The sequence below is a fragment of the Ochotona princeps genome, chromosome 11 (genome assembly GCF_030435755.1).
Source record: "Ochotona princeps isolate mOchPri1 chromosome 11, mOchPri1.hap1, whole genome shotgun sequence".
NCBI lineage: Eukaryota > Metazoa > Chordata > Mammalia > Lagomorpha > Ochotonidae > Ochotona > Ochotona princeps.
Window position 1 is genome coordinate 983,161 of NC_080842.1, and position 20,096 is coordinate 1,003,256.

At 43.4% G+C, this 20,096-nt stretch overlaps 1 protein-coding gene across 1 annotated transcript in view; it reads left to right on the top strand.

Moving 5' to 3' along the window:
• The first annotated feature begins 3,282 nt into the window (after positions 1 to 3,282).
• The window catches only part of LOC101530756 (spermatogenesis associated 6-like protein), a 46,840-nt gene continuing 30,026 nt past the window's right edge, over positions 3,283 to 20,096 (top strand). Inside the window, 7 exon segments of the mRNA XM_058670453.1 lie at positions 3,283 to 3,402; positions 8,423 to 8,500; positions 12,557 to 12,637; positions 12,639 to 12,803; positions 12,911 to 13,013; positions 15,635 to 15,681; positions 16,419 to 16,594. Coding sequence (XP_058526436.1) covers positions 3,346 to 3,402; positions 8,423 to 8,500; positions 12,557 to 12,637; positions 12,639 to 12,803; positions 12,911 to 13,013; positions 15,635 to 15,681; positions 16,419 to 16,594 — 707 coding nt within the window. The 5' untranslated portion in view covers positions 3,283 to 3,345.

A 20,096-nucleotide genomic window follows, 5' to 3' on the forward strand; every position in this document is an offset into this window, starting at 1 on the left:
TGCTGTGGCCTGGCCTGGTCTGCCCCACACCCTGTGTTAGGATGCACGTGCAGGCGCTGCAGCTTGGCTCTGCCCAGCCTATTTTTGGCTCCAGTACCCATGAATGTTGGTAGGTTCCATTTTCACACCTAGTTCAGCCCATCACCACCCCAACTCTTGAGCTAACCAGCCGGACTTGTATTTCCGCAGGGTTGGGCCCATGTGCTGGTTAGTGTCATGGCACTGCCAAATGCTGGCGATAGTCTTGCTAGAAACAGAATAATGAGCAGAAAGAACAAGGTTCTTGGGGAGGGGGACTGAACTTATGGAAGCAGATTTTAAATAAATACATGGACACAAAGATCAGTTAATGAGAGTATTTGTTTGACAATAGCGTGATTTGACAGGGAATGGCAGGGAAGGAATGTTCCTTTGGGTTCTTTTGTAATGAGCTAACATTTATACCCAGGCTGTCATCTAGTGGCAGGGAGTCGGCCATGCAGAGATCTGGCGAAGATGGAGAAGAGGAAGGCAAAACTCAAGTTAGAGTTGCCTTTGTGTGTCTTTGAGGGACAGCAAGAAGGGCAGCAGGCATGGCAGGGAAAGAGCCGAGGGCGAGTAGTCATAATGAAGCAGGAGGAACAGCGAGAGGCCTGTGTGGAGTCTTCAAGGCTGGGCTAGGGGGTTAGCTTTTACTGTTGAGATGGGAGAGTAATTGGAAGGGTTAAAACAGGCAAAAACACAACTGGATTTTTTTTTTTTTTTTTTTTTTTGCATTTTACTTGAGAGGGTGAGAATGAGCACGCATGTGAGAGAGAGAGAGCACCATCTTCTGGTTCCTTTCCCAAAAGCCAGGAAGCCGGGCATTCATCCCAGGACTCCCACCTGAGCAGCAGGCATCCCAGCGCCTGAGCCATCACCTGCTGCCTCTGAAAGTCTGCATCAGCAGAAAGCTGCAGATGAGAGCAGACCCAGGCCTCGACCAGGATGTGTGGGTGTCCCTAACAGCATCTTCATTACTGCCCCCAAACACCTGCAAGAATGAAAGCAGGGAGAGCATGACAGGGCAGCAGCGGCTGTCATGTGAAGGTGTGAGGAAAGTAGTGAGGGTTGGATTGGGCCTGAAGCCCTGAAGGTGCAGGGGAGAGGACAGATTTTAGCTGCATTTGGGGAAACAGAATCAACTGCATTTCCTCCTAGGTGATTCTCTGGGTGAGCCAGGAAAGATTGCAGTGTCAGAAGACAGGAATGGCTAGCATGAGCTGTGCACAGAATTTGCAAAGGAGGGCAGTGCCAACCTCAGTCCATTGTGACTGGAGGATGCCTGGAAGGGGCTGGAGTTTGGCACAGCAGCTAAGACCTGTTTTGGATATCTGTATCCTGAATTAGAGTTCCTGGGTTCAAGGCCAAGGACTGCTTCCATTCTAGCTTGCTCCTCATATGCATTTAGGAGGCAGCAGCTAACCGCTTCGTAGCAGGCTCCTAGCCACCCATGGGGGAGGTCTGGATTGAGTTGCTGGCTCCAGCCTTGGCTATTAGGGACTTTTGGGGAGTGAACTAGCAGAAGGAAGAGCTCAGTCTGTTTGCCATTCAGATCAGATGAAAATAGTTTTGGCAAAAATATTCTTGAACACAGGGAAAAAATAGAATCCTTTTTTATTTTTATATTTGAATATTTACTTTTATCGGAAAGTCAGATATACAAAAGAGGAGAGGCAGAGAGGAAGATCTTCCATCCGCGGGTTCACTCCCCAAATGGCCACAATGGCCGGAGCTGGGACAATTTGGAGCCAGGAGCTTCTTCCAGGTCTCCCATGTAGGTGCAGGGTCCCAAGGCTTTGGGCTGTCCTTCATGGCTTTCCCAGACCACAAACAGGGAGCTGGATGGGAAGTGGGGCTGCCAGGATTAGAACCAGTGCCCATATGGGATCTCAGCGTGTGCAAGGCGAGGACTTCAGTCCCTGGACTACTTCATATTAAATGGAATAAATAGGAAGAAAAAATGAATCCATCATATTCTATGCTTTCAGTTGTTTTCCACAGCTGATAAAGAAACAAAAAAGAATTCATCAGAATTCTCGCAAACTATTTTTATTACAAGCCACTGTCATTTTTCTTTTTTTTCCTTTTTTTTCCACAGGTGGAGTATTATATTGATTCCTAGTACTGTTTTTTTTTTTTTTTTTTTTTTTTTTTTTTTATTATTGGAAAGCCAGATATACAGGGAGGAGGAGAGACAGAGAGGAAGATCTTCCACCCGTTGTTTCACTCCCCAAGTGAGCCGCAACGGGCCGGTGTGCCGATGTGCTGATCCGAAGCCGGGAACCAGGAACCTCTTCCGGGTCTTCCACGTGGGTGCAGGGTCCCGTCCTCCACTGCTTTCCCTGGCCACAAGCAGGGAGCTGGATGGGAAGTGGAGCTGCCGGGATTAGAACCGGCTCCCATATGGGATCCTGGGGCTTTCAAGGCGAGCACTTTAGCCACTAGGCCATGCTGCCAGGCCCCCTAGTACTGTTTTGTACAAGTTGGTTCTATTCAACACGGAAAAGGAGGGAGCTCAAAAACACCCACCAACAGAGGATCTGGGACTGTACAGGGCTCACAGCTCTGAGTTCAGGACAGAGAAGCTGCCAACGGACCCACCTCTGCAGGGCCAGTACATGCTGCACCAGTGATCTGCGCTGACCATGTGCCCAGACAGCCCCTCCAGTCCCCAGCAAAGGAACTATTTCTTCCAGGAACTGCTTTTTTAAAAGATTTATTTTTATTGGAAAGCCAGATATACAGAGAGGAGAGACAGAGAGGAAGATCGTCCATCCAGTGGTTCACTCCCCAAGCGGCCACCACGGCTGGAGCTGAGCCAATCTGAAGCCAGGAACCAGGAGCTTCTTCTGGGTCTACCACATGGGTGCAGGGTCCCAAGGCTTTGGGCCATCCTCTGCTTTCCCAGGCCAGAAACAGGGAGCTTGATGGAAAGTGGAGCAGCCAGGACATGAACTGGCACCCAAATGGGATCCCATGCTCACAAGGGGAGGATTTCTCCTTTGAGCCATTGCACAGGGGTCATGTAATATTCTCCATGAGGTAAAAACAGAAATTATTCTCTTCTGGAGTAACATGTTGTTTGAATCAAAGCATCTGTTTTGTATCAAAACATCTTATGTTTATTCTAGTCCACTATCCCATCTCTTTTCATTGTGATGGGAATTGTTGTATTAAATACACTTCAACTCTGTTCAAACCTGTGTTAGGACTAGGGATGTACAAATGTGCACTTATGCCTTTGCTGCTTGCTTTCGCACAGGAAGAGTTGGCTTACTATGAAAAAATATACGGGATTTTCTTTTCCCGGAGCCCACGCTGACAATGCCACACCCTGGGATGTATCGGGAGGTGCTCATGAAGACAGCCATCAGTTTTCCAGTAAGTGAAGTCTTGGCCATCCAGGCTTCCAGTGTGGGGGAAAGCTTCTTGAGACTTGAATGTTTTATTCCTTCTAGCATTCTCATGGACCAATCACTGGAACCTCTGTGAGTTCTGCTTGGTGATCCTGCTGGGGTGTCCAACTCTAGATTGTGAATGAATCATGTTGATCCTCACTGTTGAGCTGAGACATGGAAGTCTCATTATCTTATCAGGCCAAATCATGGCCCTGCTTGCATTGTCATGTAGTTATAGAAGGCTTGTTCTTTCAACCTCTGATTGCAGCTTAACAGAAAGATTTATCTAGTCATTGCCGCTGTGACTAAATAAAGTAGCCATAAGAGTGATGTTACTACTCCTTTATTTTCTGCTTCCCATTTTTCCTTTTTTTTTCACACATTTTATTTAATTTCCTATTAGCCAAGGCAGGTATTCTGTTGTCCACTAGAAAGAGGAAATTGACAGAGGCTTATTGTTAATTGCTGAAGGATCTTAAAAGATTCAGCACTTGAATGTGTTTTTATAAGGCTTAGGTTTAAATAGAAGGATAATCATTATAAAAGCCATATTTTTATATATTATAAAGTGCATATTGACTATTCAACTTTTTCCCTGCCCCATGAATTGCTGTTGTTAGTATTGGAGGAAGTAGCATTATCTCAGCCTTGTTGGTAGCAGTGTAGCAGGTGGAATACACAAGATGTCTGTTTTCAGGATGCTTATGACAACGAAAGTTTCTGATTCTGCCACTTTGAATGGCAAACATTTAGTACAGTCTCCTAATCAGAATCCCAAAAGGTAGAATGTTAAGCCCTCTGTTATCACTCTTTTCTCTGCAACCTTTTTGGGTCACATACAGCCATCATGGTTGGGAGGTGCCTGCCTTTATTATTTTGAGTTACTGGGTTATTCCTCTTGAGAAACAGGAAGGGAAAAGAGGTGGATGAGGGTCAGGTAGGGGACATTCAATTGTCTTTGATTTGCTCATATTTTCTGTGTAACAGAAGTCTTCTATGAGTATTGGGCTCATATGAAGCTAAGCAGCAAGAGGAGAAGAAATGTCATTTTCTCAAGTGTTAACTTTCTGGGCATCAGTCATGAATATATCCTATGGGAAATTGTATGTAGAATATTTTTGTAAAAGTAGATTATCATGAGAGAAAGGCTTTAAGCATCTGTAGAAACATTCTCATATCCCAGAAATAAATTATCGATGCTCATAATTAATCACATGATATTTTGAAATGATGGGAAAAAAATAGAAGGGCTACGTCTTTCTCAATTGTCCTCTCAGGCAAAATGAACCAAATGGTAAGGATTTTTACGAAGAGCAGTTACCCACTCTGTTTTCTGAATCGCAGGCCCTGAGCTGTGCTCACTGCATGGGCTATCACGATTGGCTCTCCTTCATCTTGCCAAGTGGCTACTGTCATTTCACCATGTTGTGGGTGGGGACGGTGGTGCAGAGAGTTGCAGAAATGTCCTCAGAGCCTGCAAGTGGAGGAGCATGGATTGTCATGCTGGCTCGTGGGTACCAGGTGAGCTGCGTGTGCCTCTCTGTGCTGCTGCTGTTATATTTCTTCTAGTTCACTATCCCAGTGGTTTTCCTTGTTGTGGGAATTGTTGTATTATATACACTCCAAATAAATTTAAACACGAAATAAACACATGTACACATTATATATATATATATATATATATATATATATATATATATATCCTTGTATCTATACTGTTTGCAGTCATGCCTGCTGTGTAGTTAAGTACATAACACATGTGAATGCTAGTATTGGTGTTTATTGTGCTGTCTTGTGAGAGTCAGTAGTACTTGCCTGCAATGCAATATAAAGATTGCAACAAGGTTGTATCTCAAGAGGCTAGTCGTTCAGGCTCAGACATCTGGCTCATGGGGCATCTGGGGCGCGACACCCCAGTGAGGACCTTGTGATTCCTCCAGTAGCGCTGCACACCCTGGAACTCTCTCCTGCCCTCTTGTTGGCATGGTCAGTCTTGATAAGAGATGAGGCTGCGTGAGTCACATTTTTGTATACTCGTTATCCTTTACTTCCCTGGATTTTCTGACCATGTCTACCAGCTGGGCTTCTGTGGCTATCAGCCCAGAGTTCCCAGACAGACCTTGCACTCCTGTGGGAATACTGTGCACCCTTGATCCAAGGAAGTAGGTTGCACCTGGAAGGATTTGTTGCACTAAATGATGAAATGTGTACAGGAATGAGCTAATGTGTAGGAGGCAAGCTTGCTAGTTCACAACTTGATCAGGCAAAGAAAGTGGGCTCTGGAGTGTGACTGAGTTTCTTCTTTTATTCGTATTTTATTTATCTTTTAAGGATTTATTTATTTGGATTGGAAAGTCAGATATGCAAAGAGGAGGAGAGGCCGAGAGGAAGATCTTCTATCCACGGTTTCACTCCCCAAGTAGCCACAAATGGCCAGAGCTGAAATCCGAAGCCAGAAGCTTTTTCCAGGTCTCCCATGTGGGTACAGGGTTCCAAGACTTTGGGCTGTCTTTCACTGCTCTCCCAGGCCACAAGCAGGGAGCTGGATGGGAAGTGGGGCTGCCAGGATTAAAACCGGTGCCCATATGGGATCCCAGTGTAAGGCAAGGACTTTAGCGACTAGGCTACCACGCTAGGCCTGTGGCTGAGTTTCAAACACTGGCTCTACTAAGCCCCAGCTGGGTGACACTGAGCAAACCACTCAACATTGCGGAGCCTTTTCCTCATATATAAAATGGGGGTTCAGCTGTCTCCACTCCACAGGTTGTACGAGGAACAAACAAGATCACCCATGTGAAAGCCCCTGTGTACACTTGACCTGTGTAGGAAGCATGCAGTTCATGCTAGCCTTCCTCTCCTCTAGAGTTGCAACAGGTGCCAATCCTTTCTAGAAACACCTGGAGTATAGATGCCTTCCATGAAAGCGAGATAGCAGAGACTTGAGGCACCATGGGTTAACCCGGTGAGGAACCTTCGAGAAATGGGTAGGATTTCAACAGGAAACAAGAAAGAAAAAGCATCCCTGAAACAAGAAATGCATGACCAAGTGGGATCCACCGAGGGAGATGCCAGTGGAGGTCTTGGGCTTGGGGGCGGGGGGGCGGCGGTTCATGCTCAAAGGGGCTACAGGTGAGCTGATGATGGGGTCAACTGGAGACAGTGGGACATAGTAAGACTTGCATCTTGTTCCTGTTGCACCATTCTAAACTATGTGACCTTGGGAAAATTGCTTCGTGTCTGCCTAAGCCTCAAATCTCTGAGAGACACAATAGTTAAAATCATCGTATAATAAATGGTGTTTTGGGGGTAGACTGTTTCATGAATTGAAACACATGTATGGATCTGTGAAACCCACCACAGTCAGGATATAGACATCATCTCCTAAATTCTCTCAGGTTCTCCCTTTATGGACACACTTGCTCCGACCCTTTATCACTCTGTACTTCAAGACTGTAGTTTTGTCCTTTTGAGGGTGCCAGATGCCAGGTAACTTTTGAGACTGACTTCGGCCATTTAGAATAATCTTTGAGATTCTTCTACGTGGTTGTGTGTCAGTAACCCATTCTTTGTCATTGCTGAGTAGATTTCATTATAGAACATAAATTACTCATGTGAAGAATGTTCAAATTACTTCTAGCTTTTGCGCATGGCTCAGTTTTTATTGTCTCTAAAATGAAATGTTGATAAATGTAGCTAACCTTACAGGATTGGAAGAATTGAATAGAATAGACTATAGATGAAGGTACTTGGAAAGGTTATGAAAAACGGAATTTTAAGGGCTAAGTTTAAGGTCTCAGGTGCTTGGATTCCTCATTGAAATGCCTGGGTTCAACATCAACTTCTGCTTCTGGCTCCTGGCCCCAGCGTCATGTTGGTGCAGATCGTGGGCACTGTGGCAAAGATTCCTGCCACTCGTGTGGGGCATCTGGACTGAGTTGCTGGCTCCCAGCTGGGGTGTGAACCACCCAGTGAGCGTGCTTCCTGTGACAACTCCGTCTTCACTCTCTCCCCTACCTCCCCTACCTCCATCAAGCAAAAATACAAAATCAGAAGGACAAGTTCATTCTGGTATAAAGATCTCTTGAGATCCATGTTTATTTTTTTTCTTAAATATGTATGCTATTTTTATTGGAATATAGATTTATAGAGAGAAAGATCTTCCATCCTCTGGTTCACTCCCCAAGTGGCCACAATGGCTAGAACCGAGCCGATCTGAAACCTGGAGCAAAGAGCTTCTTCTGGGTCTCCCACACAGATGCAGTGTCCCAAGGTTCTGGGCTGTTCTCTACTGCTTTTGCAGGCCACAAGCAGGGAGCTGGATGGAAAATAGAGCAACTGAGATATAAATCAGTTCCATTTTTTTTCCTGTGAGCTTTTTTGCAGTATTCTCACATAGCTAACACAGCAGTTGAAATGGCAGGGTAAGGTAAAAATAGCAACAGTTTATGAAACAAAATGAAGTATTGGAAATAGAGCTACTGAAAACAGAGGTTTGATATAAGTTTTTAAAAATAGATGGTGGTGGTGGGGAACCTGTATTCATCCTGCCCCCCTCCAGGTAATATTTAATTCTGTGGTATCATTTTTAAGGTTATCAATTTATTCATTTGCTTATTTCAAATGTAGGGAGACAGAAATATAGAAAGACACTCTATTTGCTGGTTAATTTTCCAAATATCTATAAGTCAAGGAAGGAGGCCAATTGGAAGACAGAAGCGTGGGACTCAATCCAGCTCTCCAGCATCGACGTAGCATGGAGAGTACAAGGATCTGTTTCATCGGGGCTAAATGAGTAAACAAATACCAACTCCTGAGGCCAGGGTCAGGTGCATCATACACATTACATAAGTGTTCAGCTGTTCTTATCTCCCAGGCTTTTGAGATAATGTGTGTGGATTATGCCTCCACACACAGGAGCAGTTTTTGCAAGTCAGGTTGAGACAGGCAAAAAGAAGTGTGTCCAGTAAATATTACTTCCATCTTTTGTGCTATTTTATTTTTAGGGTATTGCTCCCAAACTAGAGTTTGCTACAAGGACAGCCATCCAACACTGTGTGCCTCTGCACAGGAACAGATTTCTGGTAAGTATAATAACAACGATATTGACGACGATGATGGCAATGATACAAGCTCTGATAGAAAGAGTGGGAATTTTCTCTCCAAATTGAAGGAATCTTAACTCAAACTTGGCTTATTGCAAAACTACACCTGCACAGCCTAGCACATTTGAGCGAGCCTGTTTGATCCAGCCTGTTTGATCCAGCTTGCCCTGGATGGCAGAAGTTGCCCTCAGAGACAACACTGAAACTTGAAGCCAGGCCATCTATGGTGGAACGTGGGTGTGTCCCACACAGCATCTGACATCCTGAACCCACTGCTCACCCCATGTTTCCTTTCTAAACGAATAACTCTCTTTCTCTTACACCAAAAATATCACAAGGTTTTTTGAAAATAACTGTTACATTTATTTTTTTGATGTTCAAATTATACTTTAAAATGTTCTAAAACATGTACTACAATTAAAAAATAACAAATAAAATTTATCTTTACCATCACCCAGAGCATAATGCCATAACTATCTATTGTTCAGGTTTTTATATGTACTACAAATGATTGCTAATCATTATTCCATAGCCTGCATTCAAAATAGGTACATTCCTGTCTTAGATTTATTATACAAAATCATGCAATGTCGCTTTAATGATAAAAATACCCCTTTATAAAAATGAATTTCAAAACGTTTTTCAAACAATTCCCTCTTGGATTCACTTATTTCTTTTTTTTATTAATTATTTTGCATTATGTGACAGTTTCATAGGCTCTGAGAATCTCCCCACCCCTCCCCACGCCCCTCCCCCTGGTGGATTCCTCCACCTTGATGCAGTATCACAGTTCAAATTCAATCAAGATTCTTTCCTTGCAAACGTATACCAAGCATAGAGTCCAGCTACTTATTGTCCAGATGGGTTGAACAGTTTCTTGGGCAGACCATTTCTAGTCCGAAGTTAGAGCTGGTAGAATATCATCCCAGTCAATTAAGAGTCCCAATATAACATCAACAGCAGTTTGCAACATTATGGAATTGACATGGTTTTGAGTAACCAGTATGTTAAAAAAAAAAAAAAAAAAAAAAAGCAAGTTCTTAACCACAGCCTCTGATTAGCTCATTGACATTTCAATTTTAGTTTATATACACGACCGGCTGCTATATACCTTAAAATGGCTATAAGGTACCATTCAGCTGTCTCGTGTCTATTTCATTTTAGTATTTAGCCATTTGTTGTGTTGAAGTATAATTTTGCTGATCTTGGCAGATTTTAGGATAATCTAGACTGGCTTGTAACTCTAACAATACATTTGTCGACAATTAAGGTGCAGAACATTTTTTTTTGGGGGGGTGTGCAGGAAAATCCTCAACACCATGGTGAGGAGTGACTAATCTTTGAAATATCACATGTTTTTACAGTATTAGAAAATAAAGTATAAAGGACAAAATAAAAACATTATCTGATTTAAAAAAAAATCATTTTGAAGTGTGACTTTTTAAAGTTATTTCGTACACTCATGTAATTTTATTGTAAAAGACTGGGTCATACTGTACTCCATTATTGTTTTAGAACCTTCTGTTTTATTTGCTATTGTCATTGAGTATTTTCTCAAGTCCTCAAGTATTTGTATGCCTGAAAGGTTTTCATGGTCTCATTGTATTCCACCATGTACCGGGTCTTGTTTGTCCAGTCATCTTCCTTTTTTTGAGTATTTAACTGTTGTATCAGTCAGGATCCAATTAGGAAATCCAACTGTAATTGCTACTGTAACAGAATGATGTAGTGTTAAAAAAAAAAGTGACTAAACGGGGTTTGGAGGACTGAAGGATAAAGGGGATGCTGAAGGAACCCACGGAGAAGACCTGCAGAAATTAACTGGGGTCAAGAGTCTGGAAGGTTGAGGAACAGACCCCACAGACACGAAGGCGCAGGTTTCCTGGGAATTCCGAAGCTGGACTCAGCAAGCTGGACTGCTGGGAATGGTTTCGGGAGCAAGCAGGTGGCTCTGGTATTGGTTATATCTGAAGGGGCGCAACGAGGCTGCTTCTATTGTTGGGGGGGGGGCAGTTATAAACTAGAGCTATTTGCTGCTACTAAGCGAAAGAATGGGTGTTGAGGCGCTACTAAGCTGAACAGAATGGAAATTCAGCCAGCCAGCCCATCTCTTCTGGCTGCCTTGACGTCTGCCTCTGGTGCCCTCTGGTGGCAGAGCCCAGCAAAATAACGGATGGCAATGGATGGTTTGCAGAATTACAAGCCTTGTATCATAGAGGTGAGGTGGGTTTGCAACCAAGGGGCAATTGCGTGCTCACCAATACTCTTGGTTCCTAATTCTTAAGCTATGATAAACACTTTGGTAGTTATACAATCAACCATCCTATTTCTTTGTAATAAATTTATTGAAGTTAAATTGCAGGACCCAAGTGCATGCCAAAATTTATCTATCTTTCTATCTATCTATCTATCTATCTATCTATCATCTATCTGTGATAGGGAATGTCTGATCCCATCTTTCTTACAATACATGTAGATCTACTTGTTACTTAAACAGTAAGTATACTTCAATTCATGGAAAAATGGTCTTGAAAGATATTTAGTTTAATGCAAAAACTTTTGAAATAGATACACAGTTCTTTCACATGTGTTTTTCAAGAACTTTTTGACAATTCCCTCATATATATGGATTTTTAAAATTTTTGCACCAAACTCAATTGACCTTTAATTCTAGTTTCCATGAACTGTTTGTCTTTCTTTTGGAACATTTATGTGAGATGGTCCTATTAAATGTATTTGGGAACTATGTGAAAGCTTAGGTAAGTAAGGTCCTGGCTCAAGGATGGGCAGAGGTGGGTCTTCGGCCAGAACATCTGTCACTCACAGCTGCCAGGCACTGGTCATCATGGCCATTTTTTCTTTTTTGAAAAGTTTGTTTATTTTTGTTGAAAAGACAGACTTAGAGAGAGAGGGAGAGACAGAGATCTTCCATCTGCTAGTTCACTCCTCAAATGGCTGCAATGGCCAGAGCTGAGCAGATTTGAAGCCAGGAGCCAGGAGCCTCTTCCAGGTCTCCCATGCAGGTGCAGGGTCCCAAGCACTTGAGTCATCCTTTGTTGTTTTCCCAGGCATAAGCAGGGATCTGGATTGGAAGTAGAGCAGCTGAGAGCAGAACCTGTGCCCATATGAGATGCTGGCACTGTAGGTGGAGGTTTAGTCCATGGAGCCACTGTGCTGGCCCCTTCCATGAACTTTTTACATACAAGGTAATATGAGTGGTTATAAATACAGAAGATTTTTAAAAAGATTTAAAATATATACTTATTTATTTGAAAGGAAGGGAGAGGGAGATAAACAGAGAGAAAGCTTCTGTTTACTGATTCACTCTTGTAATCCAACAGCTAGGGCTGGGCCAGGAAGAAATCGCTAACCAGAAACTCCATTTGGGGCTCTCACATGAGTGTGGGGCCCAAGCATTTGGACCATTTTACACTGTCCTCCCAGGACCCTTACCGAAGAGCTGGATTGGGAACTGAGTAGTTGTATGGGATGCTGACATCTCAAGTAGCAGTTTGACTTGCTGTGTCATCATGCTGATTCCCAATGGTGATTTTAAGCTCATACTACTAAAAAAAAATAAGTAGAGAAATACTCTTTTTTAGGTTTATTTTGTATACATCTGAAATGTTCTGTCTTCTACTTTGGTTTTAGAAATGTCTACTGGGGGGCCAACTTTGGATGCAGTTGTCTCAACCGCCACCTATAATGCCTGTACTTTTTAGGAGTGCTGATCTGAGTCCTGGCTGCTCCATTCCCAGTCCGGCTCCCTGCCAGTGCACCTGGAAAAGTAGTGCAGGTGCTTGGGCACCTGTACCCTTGAAGAAGACCCAGATGGAGTTCCAGGCTTAGCCCAGCCATAGCCACTGTGGCCATTTGGAGAGTAAACTCAGAAGATGCAAGACCTCTCTCTCTCTCTCTGTAATTTTGACTTTCAAAAAAAGTCAATTTAATAATTATATCCTGATTGAGTTTTCTTTCTTATTTAAATATATATATATATATATATATATATATATATATATATATTACATTTAGGAACATAAGCATAAGTCACAAAGACCTTTATCACCATCATGTAGACCAATATTCCCCTTAAATAACACCAATACCAAGATGGTAGCAAAGACAGAGTCATCTGGACAGGCTGCCTGCAAGCGTGGACCCCGGGGTGTCTTCTCCGTACTGCATGAGACGCTGCTTCCTGCAGCAGTCGGCTCTGTTCACCCTTGGAAATGACTGCAAGATCTCTGCAGGAAGCAAACCTGCATTTGTGGTTAGACACGTGAGCCCAAAGTTCTTATTGATTTTTAATGTTGCTGCTGAAAATATCTATGATGAGAGGGAGAGAAAGGAAGAAAGGAGATTAAACTGTTAACTCTTCCTTTGCAGGTGGACAGTGCAAAACCTTTTGGTGAGAATAATTCAGAGCACTGTTCGCGGAAGTCTAAAAGAAAATCCGAGTTTTCAAACTTTCCCTTTCCGATGAGAAGAGGTACTTGCGTTTTCTTATTCTGCCTGTGTGGGTCCTGCTTTTGCTCTGTGTAATCATGAATAAGTTTGGAAACTGTGGGCCTGCTTTCTAAATGCCCTTCCACTATGCAGTTTCCAAGGCCAGGTTCCTTTGGAGCAGTGTCCTCTGTGAAGGTGTTCATTTGAGAACTCATGTGGCTGGCAAAGGGGGACTCGTGTCAGTAGAATTGCTAATCAGAGCCTGCACTTGCCCTGGGAGGCTTGAAAGAATGGTCAGGTTATTACAGGTAGCTTTTGGTAAACTCCCTTGTACAGTTACCAGAAAGTGAGAGTGCAAAAGTCCAATGAAAGTCTTAATGAGATTTGTGTAACCCTCTCAGATCTGCGGAAAGATGTGGGCAAGTCCTCTGGATCATATGCTAACTGTGTAATGAGACGTCCTTGGGAAGGATGACTGACAGTGATGTGGGTGATGTAGTGAAGGGTGTGGCAGTTCACCCATTCTTGAACTTCATTCAAATGCTTAGGCCAGACAGCATTGGAGGTGACCTTTTTTTTTTCTTTTAATTATTTATTATTTTTACTTCATTAATTACATTGTATTATGTGACACAGTTACATAGGTACTTGGGTTCTCCCCACCCCTCCCCAAACCCTCCCACCATGGTGGATTCCTCCACCTTGTTGCATAACCACAGCTCAAGTTCAGTTGAGATTCCCCCATTGCAAGCGTATACCAAACATATTTGCCTGCTGGTAGGATGGTACTTGGGCCATCCCTTATAACAGAGTTCCCTAGAATAGGTTTAAAGCTTTGACATTTTAAAGGGCTGCAGGGTCTCTTGGGATGCCCCAAGCCAGTACTCTGTTACAGCAGCTGAGCAAGGACATAGGATAGCAGAATGTGCTTCACCACTGCTGCCAATCCATTTAAGAGCTTTGAACTGAAAGTCACCCCCAAAGCCCAGAGAGCAACACTGCCTTGACTGTCACAGGGAAGCAAAGTGACAATCAATGTTCTTTCCTGGGGAGGACAAGCTGGGCTTAATGCTGGCTTGGGTATAAAGAGATTCATGCAGCATACTGGCCTCTGTCACCTCTTAATCCTGGCAGAGAGGTTATCTCTGTAGGGGTCACACACTACTTTTTTGGAATACCTACTTTTAGGAACACAGAGCTCCGGACTCAAATCCTTGGAATCCCTGTAGCTTTCAAGCTCATTCATCCAGGCCTAAGGTAGATGAAAGCGATGTTCTTCAGACTCGAACATGTTTCACTCAGGGATCTTGTTCAACTGCAGGTTCTGCTTCAGTAGTGCTGGGCTTGGAGTGGGATCCTACTTAAAGTACGAACTTCTACATGGTGCTGACACTGCTGGTGCATGGACCACACTAACCAGGGAGCCAAGAGAGGTCCCTGGGCAGGAGAAGGCTGCTGACCAGTGGCCAGGGTTTGCAGGGCCACAGGGCAGACTTGTGGCCATAGCTAAAATGGACCTTGACATTGCTGCTTCTCTGCACAGCTTGGGGTGGAAGAGATGAAGGTTGCTTAGATAAAACAGACACCTACATATGCATGGGTCCAGAGGACATGAAGCCACTATTTTGGTTGTTCTTTTTACTGCCAGTTGGTGAGGGATCATTAGTGAAGGAAAATTCCATTGTGACTGTGTAAGCACCATCCACACTGGAGGATGCCTTACAAATGACACATTTTAGATTTTCTTTTTAATTTGAAAAGATCAAATTTAATCTTGGTTTTTCTCTGTGTGTATTTACTACTTCACTTATTTGTTATTCTTATCATTCTGCCTTAAGTCCACTTATGTATTTAGAGAGTCATCATAATGATTTCCATTTTTGACTTGTTAGATTTCTCCAAGCCCTTATGTATTCGTTGTCTCAATTGAACATTTGTGTCTAACCTTGGGCAAAGATAGAATCCTCTCCAACACCCCCCCAAAAAAACCCCACAGACAATGGCAGAGGAGACAGGGTGTAGGAATTCTATGAAGATTGAATATTCATAACCTAAAAATCCAAAATGCTCCAAAAGCTGAAATTTTTGAGCATCACCAGAATGTCACAAGTGGAAAAATCCATCCCTGACATGATGTCATGACACAGTAAAAATGCAAGGGCAGTAAAAATATTGTGTAAAATCATCTTTGAGCTATATGAATAAGGCATATATGACATACAAATGAGTTTCATGTTAACATTTGAATCCCAGGTCCAAGATATCATCCTACATACGTAGATATTCTAAAATCCAACAAAACTCATTATCTGATACACTTAATGGTCCCAAGAATTTTAGAGAAGGGGCTCCAACTTGTATTAGATCCACATTGCTATCATTTGGGTAAACAGGAGTTTTGCGGGCTGTGGAAGGATTATTGAACTTCTCACTTCACTTTGAACTTATGTAGCTCCATTGTTGATGTCAAGAGGTCAGAGAGACTCATTTATAGAATTTCGGTGACCCAAGGAAGACTTACAAGTGACTGTACTTTATAAGTGTTTAAGTTTGTAATGATTCAATGTCTAATATTTTTGTACTGCTATGGTCTCAATGTAACAGCAGTTATGGGATTAAATGGTTTTCATGAATCATTGAAACACTTGTTCCTCTTTCTTCTAGCTTCTTCTCTTGACAGCCTTGCAGCTAACATAAAGGTAATTTTAGAAGTAGCATTTGTAAAATGATCTGTTTCCAACTATCCAAAGTCATGTGTTGTGGCTTCTCCAATTGAAAGTGGGAGTGCACAGGTATAGCTGTTTTAGTTTGATCAGGCACTCAGGCTCCACAGTAGACTTTGCTTGGGGGTAGTTGGTCTGTTGCTCTCTTATAAGCTCTTTTAATTTTCAGGGTAACTCACCAAGAAGGGTGTTTGTAGACCCAATACCTGCTTAATCAGCAGAGGCATTCATTGCTTTTTCTCTGATCAAATACCTGTGTATGTGAAGGTGATAAATTCCTTGCTCTCAAACTTTAATTTGTAAAAGTGAAGGGTTGGTCTATGTTACACGATGAGAATAGATGTTGTGAAGAGAACTCAATGCATTGTGCTTCTTGTGGCATAGAATTTAAGTAGTTTGTTGAAAAATTATGTCTGTCTCAGGCTCAAGAATCTCCAGTCCTCAGAAATCAGAAGTTCAGAGCACGAGTTGCTTTTGGAAATGTAGGGACTTCCAGTAATTTTTTCCCTTAATTTTGTCTCCTGAACATTTTACCTCTGGTTGTCTGTATCCTCACCCCTCATCTATTTACAGAAGGCCTCTGGACCCGCATTTTTTATCATCCTTCCCCTTAGTCCTCTTTCTTTTCCCACCTCACCCCCAGCTTTACATTCCACAAATGTTTCAAAACAAAACCTCAAACAAAAAATATATAGTGTATTGTTGCCACTCATGTTATCAAAGAGCCAGATGAATGCATCATTTTAAGGAGAGGATCGCCGTCACCTTTAGACTCCAGGAAGTTGGGCAAGCTGTCACCCAGGAACCAAGGGGATACCTACTGCCACCGGGAAATGTCATTTGCTACCTCTCAGCACTCCAGAACTCCCAGCCCGAAGGATCAGCTCCTGTTCCATGAAAGGTCAGTGGCAAGCCCCTTTCTCTCCCCATGCACAGTGCCTTGTGTTTTGCAGATAGTAAAACCTTTTCTAGGAACATTGAAATGTTGATACCTGGTTGTGAAAAAAAATGGATATTCCTTCTGGATCTTGGGATGTTGGTTGTAAACTGAATAGAGAACTCACTGGAGCATAGATACTGTGTTTACTGACATTGAATAAAAGATTCATTATTTTTCTTTGAAAGGCAGAGTTACACACATGCACATTTATATAGAGAGATAGAAAAATAAACTATTTAATCCAGTGATTCACTTCCAAGATGGTTGCAACAGCTTAAGTTGGGCTAGGCTAAATTCAATACCTTGATGTCCATCTGGGTCTCCAACATGGGTGTAGGGACTCAAGTGTCTAGGCCATCTCCTACCACTTTCCCAGGGACATTAGCAGGGAGCTGGGTTAGAAGTGGAGTAGACAGGACTAATACAGGTACCCATATGGAAAGCCAGCATTACAAGCTGAGCTGCAGCACAGGCACCATTATATGAAACATATTAGGAGAGGGACTGATGCCATGGCATCCACCTGTGGATGTGGCATCTCATGTAGGGTGCCAGTTTGAGTTCAGGCTGCTCCAGTTCTAATCCAGCTCCCTGCTTGTGGCCTGGGAAAGCAACAGAGAATGATTCAGGTCCTTGGGCCCCTGCACCCACATGGGAGACCTGGAAGAAGCTTCTGGCTCCTGGCTTCAGACCAGCCCAGCTTCAGCCATTGCAGCCATTTGGAGAGAGGATCAGTAGATCAAAGTTCTCTCTCTCTGTAACTTCGATTTTCCAATAAATAAAATCAATCTTAAAAAAGAGAAAAGGAAAAGTAGTTAGGGAGCCTGGAAATAATGTGTGTGCACATGTGATCTTAGACATGGCAGTGCTTGGGGCTTTGTTTTCTTTGCCTGGGAGTCATTATCCTGCACTGCTAGTGGCTTTGTGTAAACACAGTCCTACTCTGAGTCTTCTCTCCCTCAACACCAGTGGGATGTGTTTGTTTACAGAGAAAGCTGAGATGGGAGCTGGAACTAAGCAGAAGGGCAACTGCACTGGTGGTCCTTGGCATGTGGCAGTTGCAGTCATGAAAACAACTGAATTTTCAAATTGTTCTTGTCATTTCCGGTGTTCCTCATACATCAGTCAGAGAGAAGGATTTCATCCAAATTGCTAAAATCCTTTAGGCAGTTTTAGAAAACAGTGTCTGTGTTTCTCTTCTTCCCATCACTGTTAAGGACACTTAGAACTACGAGTTTCGGCTTTGGTTCTCTGCTCCCTCCAGAATATGAAGGCATGAGTTCAGTCACTCAGGAAGCACCTGCTAACAACTGGTACTGCATGTTGATGGGTGTGCCCTGCGATAAGCCATTCACCCGAGTCTGAGTTTTGGTGCAGCAGTAGAAACAGGCATTAAGCAGACAGTGATAAAGCGTCTGCTGGCAGGAATTCTGTGGGTGAAGCATAGTAGATGGACACTCCAAGCTGAGCTCCTCCTCTCAGAAAAGGCCACAGGTGCAAGAAGCTCCAAGGCTGGGTTGGAGTTCAGAAGGGTTGGGGTGAGACTCGTATGGGGCACATTCCTAGCAGAGGTAGGGAAGGGAGAAAATGCTCCATTTCAGAACTGAAACATACCATGAGTTCCGACCATTGCTACCATGTGGGGAGCAAACCAGTGGATGGAAGTGCATGATCTTTCTCTTTCTAACACTACCTAAACAAATAAGTTTTGCTTTTTAAAAAAGGATTTATTTTATTTTTATTGGAAAGTCACATACACAGAAAGGAGCAGATACAGAGCGAAAGAACTTCCATCTGATGATTCACTCCTCAAGTGGCCATAACAGCTGGAGCTGCACTGATTTGCAGCCAGGAACCAGGAGCTTCTTCCAGCTCTCCCACGCAGTTGCAGGATCCCAAGGCTTTGGGTCATCCTGGCCTGCTTTCCCAGGCCACAGGCAGGACGCTCGATGGGAAATGGGGATGCCTGGATTAGAATTGGTGCTCATATAGGATCTCGGCGTGTGAAAGGTGAGGACTTTAGCTGCTAGGCTACTGCACCAGGTCCTGTATTGTTTTGTTTTGTTTTGTTTTGTTTTTAAAAGTCAGTGTCAGACCTGTGGTCATGTTGTGGGTCTGGGCGACCTAAAGTAAATGATACACGATGACTCAAGAACCTGGATTCCTGCCAGCCATGTGGGAGACCTGGGTTGAGTTTCTGGCTCTTGGATCTGGCTCGGCCCAGTCCCAGCCATTGTGGACCCAACTACTTGAGGCATCACCTGCTTCCTCCCAGGAAGTGCATTAGCATAGCAAGAAAGCCACACGAGAAGTAAAGTTAGCTGGGACTTGAACCAGGAACTCTACAACAGGCTGCAGGTGTCTCAAGTGGCAACCAAATGCTTCCCTTGCTCAGTTAATATGTTTTATATGTAAATGTTTAATGCATCTCTGGAATTCAGGTAGGTGGCAAGTAACTATTTTGAAGTGTCATGCTTTCTTAGGTGTCCTCATCTTTCCCCATTCCGAGCCCAGGTCCAGAATATTATTAACTTTTATCTTTTCGGGTGCTATTCTCACCTGTGGATAGCTCTAAGTTGGACTTCTGTTAGGGGGGAGGTGTAGTGAAGCTGGGGAGCTCCTGTCCCACCCTTCTGGTGCTATCCCTCTCAACTCCTTCTCATTATGTGCTTCCTAAGTGGGAAGAGTTGGTTTAGATATTTTATAGGTAGTAAATGGCTTATAATGGTCACAGCAACATTATGAGCTAGGTGCACTTTACAGAGAGGGAAACTGGGGTACTGTGAGGTTAGGTGCTGTGCTCAAGGTGACATGACTAGTGAGTGGCAGAGCTGAGAATACGAACTTGGGTGGTATGGCTGTGAAGACCACACACTTGACCATTGCATTCTGTCGCTTTTCCAAAGCCGGAGTGTCTGAGAGTAGAACACTGGGAAGAGAGAACAGGGGTTTGAAGGAGAGCCCTTTGGAACCCAGGAAGGGTTTGTAGACACTGCCCTTGAATGTCTTCCCTTAGGGTGCTGCAACATCTTTTGTGCAGTCCTCATTCCAGCAACATTAAGATAACTGCCAGCTGTCTTACGTGATAGAGGAATATGTGAGGATCTGCTAGCTTTTCACTGTAGCCATGCACCTGAAAGTCAGCTTGGAGGGTTAAGCAGACAGTGGGGCACAGACTGCCTTGCCCCATTGACTTTGGCATGGGGGCATGGTGGACAGCTCATTAACTGCTTGGTCTGTGGGCTTTGGCATTGGAACATTCAGCTTGGTAGATTGAAGGATAGATTCTGGACCATTTAATCTCTGGTTGCATAAACAGTCATGTAGACGTTTATTAGGAGGTTATTTGGGACATAGCCTGTGTAATTACCAATGGCAAGTTGCACTGAATTTCAACATAAGTAACATCAGGCTACATAATAAAGTCTTGATATGTGGACACTGATGTGAGGAGACTGAGAGG